The sequence below is a fragment of the Ylistrum balloti genome, unplaced genomic scaffold (assembly GCF_031769215.1).
Source record: "Ylistrum balloti isolate Yb309-2 unplaced genomic scaffold, AGI_CSIRO_Ybal_v1 Utg370138, whole genome shotgun sequence".
Lineage (NCBI taxonomy): Eukaryota > Metazoa > Mollusca > Bivalvia > Pectinida > Pectinidae > Ylistrum > Ylistrum balloti.
The window spans coordinates 996,642-1,008,142 of record NW_026782146.1 but is presented as its reverse complement, the minus strand read 5'-3'; the positions used below and the strand labels follow the sequence as shown (position 1 = coordinate 1,008,142).

Here is an 11,501-nt window from a genome sequence, read left to right as displayed (position 1 = left end):
TCTAAATGCCGAAAAGACGGCGTTAACACACTAAAAGTGATGTCATACATGATGACAATGACGTAACAATGACGTGACAATGACGTGACAATGACGTGACAATGACGCAGACAAAGTGAGGTCAACACACAGGAAAAGATCAGCATAACAACACCTGTCTGAAGGATGTCCAATTTCATTTTTTTCTAATTTTGTGAGTTTAATTAATGAAATTACTAACCAATCAGCTTGTGTCTTTAGGAAGCATTTACATGCCATCGGTCTTCAAGATTTTCCCTCTACACCTAGCTATAGTACAGTACTGAACAACACCGTTATATAACTTTTCCCTCTACACCTAGCTATAGTACAATACTATACACCCCGTTATATAACTTTTCCCTCTACACCTAGCTATAGTACAATACTATACACCCGTTATATAACTTTTCCCTCTACACCTAGCTATAGTACAATACTATACACCCGTTATATAACTTTTCCCTCTACACCTAGCTATAGCACAATACTATACACCCGTTATATAACTTTTCCCTCTACACCTAGCTATAGTACAATACTATACACCCGTTATATAACTTTTCCCTCTACACCTAGCTATAGCACAATACTATACACCCGTTATATAACTTTTCCCTCTACACCTAGCTATAGCACAATACTATACACCCGTTATATAACTTTTCCCTCTACACCTAGCTATAGTACAATACTATACACCCCGTTATATAACTTTTCCCTCTACACCTAGCTATAGTACAATAATATACACCCGTTATATAACTTTTCCCTCTACACCTAGCTATAGTACAATACTATACACCCCCGTTATATAACTTTTCCCTCTACACCTAGCTATAGTACAATACTACACACCCCGTTATATAACTTTTCCCTCTACACCTAGCTGTAGTACAATACTATACACCCCGTTATATAACTTTTCCCTCTACACCTAGCTATAGTACAATACTATACACCCCCGTTATATAACTTTTCCCTCTACACCTAGCTATAGTACAATACTATACACCCCGTTATATAACTTTTCCCTCTACACTTAGCTATAGTACAATACTATACACCCCGTTATATAACTTTTCCCTCTACACCTAGCTATAGTACAATACTATACACCCGTTATATAACTTTTCCCTCTTCACCTAGCTATAGTACAATACTATACACCCCCGTTATATAACTTTTCCCTCTACACTTAGCTATAGTACAATACTATACACCCCGTTATATAACATTCAATACTGAAATGATCACTTATAATATATCAAAAAGACTAAACTTAGCTTTCGTTGATAAATAGATTACAAGTGATGCTGTCGACCAAAATGACACACACACACATATATATATATATTAATTGTGTGAAACAATTTGCGTTATGATCATTTTTGAGATTTTACGATGTATATATCAACTGTATCAAGGTTCACACTGAATCGATCGTATGTTCTCACGACATACACACTTTCACATACATGTTCACACGTGTCAAACGATTTACAAACACGACATACACACGAGTGTCTCAACACTGTTCAGCAGTAAGTAGGATTCAGGCTGTGGATACAAGCTAAATATGAATGGGTCAACATGCACGTGATGTATATAAATGAGTTTGGCACCAAACGACAGGTAAATCAAAGACGTTTTACCGTAAAGTACAATATCGACCTCCGAAAAGTTCTGATTCCCGTAAATCTAAATTACCGTTATTCATGACAGATATCTACTTACCTGCGTGTATCACGACAAATGAACTAAATATGCCGAGTGTAACTGATTGGCTGGTTCGTGTCCTTCACTATAACAACGGAACATGTGCGAGAGATAGCAGGAATTCATGACCACATGAGTACGCACTGCCAAAGCTTTGTGTGATTAAGTGATTTCAGGTTATTTTAGTGTCGGTTAAGAATAAAACAGCCTTTCCTTTTACTGTCCAACATCGAAAAACACATGACATTTTTCAAAACGGAAATATGTGTTGATTTTCTTTATTAAAAATATGACATTTTTTAAAGAAAAGTGATTTCAGGTTATTTTAGTGTCGGTTAAGAACAAAACAGCCTTTCCTTTTACTGTCCAACATCGAAAAACACATGACATTTTTCAAAACGGAAATATGTGTTGATTTTCTTTATTAAAAATATGACATTTTTTAAAGAAAAGTGATTTCAGGTTATTTTAGTGTCGGTTAAAGATAAAACAGCCTTTCCTTTTACTGTCCAACATCGAAAAACACATGACATTTTTCAAAACGGAAATATGTGTTGATTTTCTTTATTAAAAATATGACATTTTTTAAAGAAAAGTGATTTCAGGTTATTTTAGTGTCGGTTAAAGATAAAACAGCCTTTCCTTTTACTGTCCAACATCGAAAAACACATGACATTTTTCAAAACGGAAATATGTGTTGATTTTCTTTATCAAAAATATGACATTTTTTAAAGAAAAGTGATTTCAGGTTATTTTAGTGTCGGTTAAAGATAAAACAGCCTTTCCTTTTACTGTCCAACATCGAAAAACACATGACATTTTTCAAAACGGAAATATGTGTTGATTTTCTTTATTAAAAATATGACATTTTTTAAAGAAAAGTGATTTCAGGTTATTTTAGTGTCGGTTAAGGATAAAACAGCCTTTCCTTTTACTGTCCAACATCGAAAAACACATGACATTTTTCAAAACGGAAATATGTGTTGATTTTCTCTATTAAAAATATGATATTTTTTAAAGTAAAGTGTAAAATATCAGTGTTAAAGAATTAAACATCTCATTCCGTATCTTTTCAGTTCGCAAAATGCACTTCACAAAGCAAATGCTGTAATATATTTGTGTTATTAGTACAACACTGATATCAGTTTCTTAAATTTAGACCCCGACGTTTGCCATCTTCCCGCCATCTTTCTTCTTTCATCTCACTACGGTTCATAGTTAAGGCACATCTTGAATATTTTGAGACAGTTAGCCGAGTAACGTCTCTCTATTTGTAATTTTATCTTTATTTCTGTAAGTTGTCTCCTTGGTTTCAAGCCTATAGAGACCTAGAAGGACGAAACAGCAGTATGCTACAACTTATTTCATTGTTCTGCTATACCGTGTGTAAATCTGACACTTTCGTATCATCCTTCTCCCTCGAAATCATCTTTTGAATAAGTGAGTCGCGTATGACAGCATATATTTTCGCTCCTTGAACTTTGGATATTGATATATGTCCTGGCTTTTCAAAACTGTTGAAATAGTGAAATGGGCACAAGGAAATAATATGTTTTGAACGGTCCATTTGACAGGTTTAACATGTCCTTGCACTTATAAAAAGTGTCTGATTATTAACCTAAACGATCACAGTCTGTTTAACAGGAGAAAATTATTGGCATCGACAGCTCGCGCTGTCAGAAAATAAATTCAACAAAATCGACGTAACTTCTGCTAGCACTATCATCACCTAGTTGACCTACTTTAAAAGAATGACCAAGAGTTAACGAGGGACAGCCGTTTGGATACTCTGACCAAGAGTTAACGAGGGACAACCGTTTGGATACTCTGACCAAGAGTTAACGAGGGACAACCGTTTGGATACTCTGACCAAGAGTTAACGAGGGACAACCGTTTGGATACTCTGACCAAGAGTTAACGAAGGACAACCGTTTGGATACTCATATATATATACTGAAAGGATAAAGAAACGCAGGGTAATATTTATTCCGATATTTTGAAAACGCGTTCTCCAAATAAAGTGAAACTTTGTGGATTGAGTAATGAGGTCATATTACACCTTGTCATGTATCGAAAATTTAGTCACGGTACAGTGCGCAGCTCTGGTAAATGGAGGAAGGGAAAAACAAGTGTCTCGTGCACCGTGTTGTTCTGGTCTCATGCAGCGTTGGTCAAGTCACTCTTCGTTAGTCTTTATACAGACCAACTGCTTCCCTAAAATTAATTAAGAATTTGATTCGTTTTAAGAATGGCACGACTCACAGAAATTCAGAGGGGTCAGGCCATTCAGATGCTGATGCAAGGACAGCTTCAAAATCAGGTTGCTAGGCACTTTGGTGTTAATGTTTCCACCATAGAACGTCTTGTAAGACGTCTTCGGGAAACTGGGCGATTGGCCGATCGATCTAGGTCAGGACGTCCGCGCGTAACGTCACGACGTCAGGATCGCTATATTGTCGTCTCTCGTGTGCGTAATCGGCGCCTTACTGCCGTTGAGAGTGCACTTAATGTTCGTGGAAATCATGGGCGTCCTATAAGTTCAAAAACTGTAAGGAATCGATTACGAGAAGTTGGTGTAAGAGCACGTTGCCCCTACGTAGGTCCACACCTTACCCCTGCTCGACGTCAGTGTCGTATGACCTGGGTCGCTGCACATGCTTCACGGCGGTTTCCACTGAGGCAGTGGAGACAAGTTTTCTTCACGGACGAGTCTCGATTCTGTCTTCATCGATCTGACGGCCGTTAACGTGTCTACCGACGTCGTGGCGAACGTTTTACGGACGCTTGCGTTGTAGGGAGGGATAGGTTTGGGGCGGTTCAGTAATGGTGTGGGGAGGAATCTCACACGGGTTAAAATCACAATTGGTTGTTATTGATGGCAATTTAACAGCAGCTAAGTATAGAGATGAGATCCTTCGACCCCATGTTATCCCTTTCTTACAGCAGCATAATCTAACTCTCCAGCAGGATAGTGCTAGGCCCCACGTAGCAAGGATTTGCCAAGTCTTTCTGGCCAACAACAACATTCAACCACTAGATTGGCCGCCATATAGCCCTGATTTGTCCCCGATTGAGCATCTTTGGGACCAGTTGGATAGACAGGTTCGAAAGCGCCAGCCACCCCCTGCTACTCGAGAGCAGTTGACCAGAGCTCTAATTGAAGAGTGGGACAACATCCCCATAAGACGGATTAACGCTCTCATGAACTCTATGACCAGAAGAATAAGGGCCGTGACCACAGCAAACGGCGGACACAAAAGATATTGATGACTCAGTTCAATTTCAAAATCCTATGGGTCCATTCAATTTAATCGTTAGTACCTCTAAACTAATTGTCAGATGCAAAATACAGACTTTGGAAATTTTTAAGCTTTAATTTATCTGTAAGTATACAAAATTTCGTTTTAAATGAAGCCCGATATCATAGTTAATTTCTGGTTTAAAGTTCACCCTGCGTTTCTTTATTCTTTTAGTATATATAGAAAGGAATGAAAGGACAAGAAGTCAAAATAAGTTGTCCGAGATATCCCCCAGTCCGCAGTGATCTTGTGTCACATTGTAATTCTACACGAGAGGTCAGTCCTAAGATCACTGGCTATAAATGTTAGTACAGGCGACCTCTCTACAGTGATATTACTTTAGTTGGTTAACTTCCTGTATATTTTGCTTACATCTGCATTGTATGTATAATATTCTACGTTTCCACTTCATTGAAGGTCTTTCCTACACTGCTAGGTGAGTTTCCGTCATCGAAAAGTTGTTTACTTGGTTATAAGAAACAATAATAGATCAGTAGTCATTCCATCAGGCAAAACTGAAAAGTATAGAATTCTATTTTTCTGTACGTACGGCCGTTGAGTGTAACCATACAGAAAACAGTACTGTCTCAAACACCAAGGTAGTCTTTCAAACATCCTCTGGTGAGGCACCGCGACCACAGCGCCCCCTCCGTCATATTTTAGTCCAATTGGTAATCTTACAGATACAGGTGTAAACTCTGTAATATCCTTCCTGCTGTTTAAGCAGTGTTAGAGTTCATGTAAATAATAACAAATAATTTGTATCACCTTGATCAATATATTTTATACACTTGTTGAAGGAGACAGAATTGACAGGGCGGATGTATTCGATAACGACCAGGAAATCAAGGACATCTGGTCTTATTCCTTCAGATGTCTACACCTAAATCATTTTTTCATTTGCCATGGGTTCTTTGAATATGTGTTTGAATTAATATTATATAGATATACCAGTATTTTCGTAGTCGTTTAAGCACGTTGATGACAACGGTTCAAACTTCACAGCTTTACTAAGCGAAAAGGATTCATTTGCCTCGGCATACTGAATAGCTAATGCTATTTTTGCGGTGTCCAATTATGTTGATTAGTTGAAAAAAATACATTAAATCATTAAAGATAACAACATCTATGTACAACATAAGCGTCGGCTTACAATGTACCATTCTTCTTAAGATTGATATACTTCTGTGGTGGAACAGCTGAAGTGATTTCATCAATGTGTAGTCACGTTTGATTTCTTACAGGGCATGCCAAAGCACATGTACATTGCAAGTTGTATATGAGTAACTGTGACAGTCAGAAGGTAAGTTAACCTCTTGCTAAGCCTTTCAGAAATACCTATGTACATTGTACTAGGAGTAATATTGATTTTTGCACCTTAGCTGTTCACGCTTGGGAAACTTGATGAACAAAACTGGGAGGTTGTAGTGATAAAAGACAAACTCTAAGCATAAATTCTTCACATTTTGTCCGTGTTCATCACTCCAATATGAAATGTAATTTGTGTTATCATATAAAACTTTACGGAGACTAAGATGCTACTCTGACCTCTGAACTCTGACCTTTAAAGTTTTATCTTTACATGCTAAACCGTTTTTTCAGTGTTTTTTTTAACATACTTTCTACGTCCCGAGTAAAAATACATAAAATGATTCTAAATATTACCAAGAAGGAAATACCAAATCCATTATGTTATTGTGGCTATTTTTAGTATTCTGATGCGTGCATCATCGACCTTAGTTTTCCAGACTTTCTATTTTACTACAGTGCAGAAGTATGGAGAAAGAAATCAAATATGGCGTTCCATCTTCCGAACTTGACACAGTTCCAATGCAGGAAATTGTGAAAGAAAAAAACTGCAAAAATGTTAACAAAAGAAAAAAATCGTTCCGTGATGATGTCCTGACCAGTAAAACTGTACAATCACAGATCGTACGAAGTGTATGTGTTTCCGCTGCCTATATGATAACGGTAGGTGTAGCCTTATTGCTGGAGTTGTCTTTCTCAAACCCAAGTTAAGCTTTCTTGATAGAGTCTTGGTCATAATGTATCATAATTCATGCCTCATTATAAAACTAGATAATATTGTGTGTAGACTTTCTCGTCAAACAATCCGCCCTCTTTAATTAAGTCTGGTGGACAACTATATTTTTAGGGTTGGACGAAGTCAAGTTATGTCAAATGATTTCTATTTATGGGCTCAAGTTTATCATAGGAGATATTTAACAGTGCCTTAAAGAGCCAGACCCACTCCTCGACCGATATTATTTTATATAAAAAAAATCATGATTTCTTTTTTTCTCGGGTTGCAAAAGTTCTTACTAACCCTGTAATACCGCAGTTTTAAAGTAAATTGCTGCCAATCTAATGTAAAAATAGTCTTAAAAAAGAATTCGATACGACTCAGTCCTAATTCATAATTATGCGGGAAGCCCCGCCCTCTGACGCATGCGCTAAAAACTGTAAATAAATCTGCCGTCTTCCAACATGGCAGAAAGCGTGCGAGAGAAGCGGGGAAGAAAACGTGTTTTGACGGACTCTGAGGCGAAAAGAAGGAAGGTGGCGCGAGACAGTGATATTTCAAAGGAAAGATTTATATTGGCGAAAATACGGAAAGATGGAATGCTGTGAAGACCGAACTGAATTTAAAAACAAATCATTTATCGGTAAAATCTCTTTACAAGCGATGTCACATGGACGTACTACTCACCTTTTCCTCCATTTTTATTTTGGTTCTGACCGCGTCTGACCGTATCACGTGACTTTTCCTCATCAATATTCATATCCTGGTGTTGATTAATGAGACTAATTCCGGCATGACATTTCCAGTCAATAAAATATGAAAAAATATCTATAACGGAGTGGGTCTGGCTCTTTAAGTCAGTTGTTAGTACTGACGACACTATTAGATATTCTATTTACTTCATTTTCACAGGAAATAACCAAATTACTGGAATAAACGAGGAAGCTGGCTAGGCTTTTCGTGGATACTACTCACTCATTATAACTTCGCTGTATGCGACATTCCAAAAAATAATTTTGAAAAATTAAAAATCTACGGACACAAAAATAAATTTCAATTCAATTTATTATCATGTTCACATAGAAAATGTTACTTATTCATGTTACGAACAGTCAAAATCATTCAAAGCGAGTTTCATCTATGACAAGATACCTCGCAGGCTCAAAATATGGCGGCAACTAAGCTATCGTTGTCCATAACACAAATCCTCTTGAAATGTTTAACTTAACTTTCAAGGCGTTCTGTTGGGGATTAGGTTTGACTCTGACAAGGTAATTTGAATTACAAGCTTGCATTGTTAGCTGATTTCCATAAAAATGAAAGTTTACCATGGAATTGAATGTCTTAAGGTTTCTGGTTTGATGTTTTTTTTCTTTTGTAATGGGCTTTATGATTTGTCAATTTCATGAAAATAATTTGTGTTCTCTCTTTTCATTGGCGTAAGTCTGCAAAAGAGTTTTTATTTTCACTAGTGACAAATAACAAAAAAGTGTTATTTTTCATTCGTAAAAAATAGCATTTTTATCAATGAGTTATTTCTCTATATTTCACTGACAAAATTGTAATAAATACATGTATGTATTAATATTCAGCTTTTCATTACTGACAAGCTTCTGTCAATAAAGGGAATAGAAAAAGGCGAGACATATTTACCTACTACCTGTACAATCAAAGAGTTACAAAGAATAGCTTAGTTATTTGAAAAGTATACTCAACAAAAACATAAAAGCACAAGTAAACAATACAATCAATAACTTATGATATTTTGGGAAATTTGTACAAATATTTTATATCAATATGGAGGGGAAAATCTACTATTTACAATACTGTAGAAGAAGAGTATTCGTGACGTCACTTGTGTCGTCAGTAGTAATTCATAGTGAGATACCCGCGAAAAAACTAAATGAAAAAAAACACCAACAAAACAATACGTTTAATAAACTAAGATACCACAGCTTGACCACGATATGTGTTTACCTAGTGTGCCATCTTTTGCAGGGCTGGACGAAGGGTCTGATAGGGCCAGCCTTTCCTGATATCATGATGATTTCCGGAGCAGATCTAGAAAATGGATCTCTATTCATGACTGCACTCTACACAGGCCTTTTGCTTGGTTCTGTCGGAGGTGGTGTGATTTACTCCAAAATAGATAAATATCTTTTATTTACTGTTTCGTTAGTATTATACAGCGTAATGGTAGCACTCATTCCGTGGTGTTCATCGTACCAACTTATGGTAGTTGCTCATGCGTTTCTTGGTGTTTGTGGCGGGCTTACTAGTGTAGGTAAGTTGTACTTGCTACAGATGTCTCTCTTGCTGTTCAACACTTCATCTACATCAACATAAAGATAGAGTGTTATCTGAAACTCATTCATTCCTCTATCAGTTACACATTGTTATCTGAAACTCATTCATTCCTCTATCAGTTCTAATTTGATTATATAAAAAATAAAACAAACCGTTCAGCATCAACTGATGAACACGTGGACAGTGCCCGCCATGAATCGTTTAATATATATCACAGTGCACTGTGTAATTCAAATAAGTTAGACGATATCTAAAATCTTATTTTTTACTTTAATTTGTACTATACTTATATATGACGTAAATGTGTTGTTTGGTAACTATTTAATTTTCAGGGGTTGGTTTCGAATCTATAGCTATTTGGGGGCCAACACCACGAGGACGTTCCTATCTGTTAGTTAACAGTGCTGCTTACGCTATCTCCAGCGTCATATCACCATTAGCCACGGCTCCTTTTCTACTAAAGCACTCTGTTAGTATTAATTCGAACAACTCGTCGTGGAATTCAACATCCTCTGTTCAAAGTTTCTACACAACAATTAACAACACTAATCAGTCTTATATAATTGATATGGAACTATTCAACAACAACATCACGACACCAAGTAAAAGTTCAAAACTCTATATCGCTTATACAATATCCGCGGTTTTAGGTTTGACAATAGCCCTGCTGTTCTTCATCTTGTTTTGTCAACAAGGATCCGTTACCATACAGAAATCATCAAGTGATCAACTGAAATTTATTGGGAAATATTCGTTACATCTTAAGCGTTTACAATTATTTAACATCAGTGTATTTAGTGTAATCCAAAATGCCGTTGATTTCACATTTACTGGCTATCTGGCAACTTTCTGTATCAACTATCTTGGGTGGACAAAGACGATAGCAGCTACAATAACCTCTGTTGCTTTCTTCACTAGACTTTTGGGAACAACTAGCGGAATATTTTTACTTCGATATTTCCGGACTCATCAACTTCTTCTGTCTGCAACTGTAGCATCCACTGTAGGTTTCATCGGCTTTACCATATGTGCTCATGTCCATTTTGATGTTGGGATATGGATATCTCTATGTGTGATCGGGATTCCGTACGGTCTTCTGTGGCCAAACATGCTGAGTTGGATAAATGAGTACCTCATTCCAATGCGAAGTGAAATGGCGGGATTGATGAATTTTACTGCCGGTCTCGGGGCTTTATTGGCACCTCTACTGCTCGGCTATCTCATGGAACACGTTTCTCTACTCTGGTTCTGTTACTTGTTTTGTTCCAAGTCCCTCATTCTTACCGGAAATTCGGTCTTGATGTTTGTATATACGATGCCTAAAGACACTAAATAATGCGAATAGTTAACAAAACTGTTTAATTAAAATGATCAGAGATAACGATATAGATGAAACACACATCATATCATATAACCCGTTTCTTACACTTTTTTGAAATGTGTTTAAGTCAAGTCCTTTAAATCATCGCCATTTAGATAATTTAGCCACTTATACCCGTGTACACTTTCAACACCTCTTTCTTCTAAGATATCACTATTAAGTTATATGCATCCACATGTCTTCGTGCCGCGGTAGAACTACGTATCTTCCACCTGATCCATACACAGGTAAACTTAGTTGCCAAATATTTCTATTATACAGTCAGATGCTGGAGCGTGCAATACGATGTTCGACGTTATCATTTTATGTATGTATGTATAAATATATATATCATATGTTACATGTTATGATATGTTCCTTGTTGCAGGACCACACACAGACACACACACACACACACACACACACACACCCTCACACACACAGACACCCTCACACACACACGCAGACACACGCACACACACACACAACACACACACACACACACACGCACACACACAGACACACACACACCCTCACAGACACACACACACACACACACATATATATTTGAAAAGAATGAAATCAACACGGCAAATGAATTCCGCTTACTTTTATTACTATATGATGAGTTTCAAATTATACATTTTTACTGGAATAAATGTGGTATAGGTAAGATCGCATTAGCATGAAACTGACGACAATTATGACTTTGTTGTGCTTTGTGGGAGCGTATCCAACGTTAATTTGTGAATTTAGAATTTATATGTATTATGTT

The 11,501-nt window shown here is 36.9% G+C and overlaps 1 protein-coding gene across 1 annotated transcript; it reads left to right on the top strand.

Annotated features, from left to right (window-relative positions):
* The first annotated feature begins 6,812 nt into the window (after positions 1-6,812).
* LOC132550637 (sodium-dependent glucose transporter 1-like) lies at positions 6,813-10,702 on the top strand. Its single transcript, XM_060214728.1, has 3 exons — positions 6,813-7,007; positions 9,058-9,343; positions 9,699-10,702. Exons 1-3 carry the CDS (start codon positions 6,813-6,815, stop codon positions 10,700-10,702), a joined length of 1,485 nt encoding a protein of 494 aa, XP_060070711.1.
* The last annotated feature ends 799 nt before the right edge of the window (positions 10,703-11,501 follow it).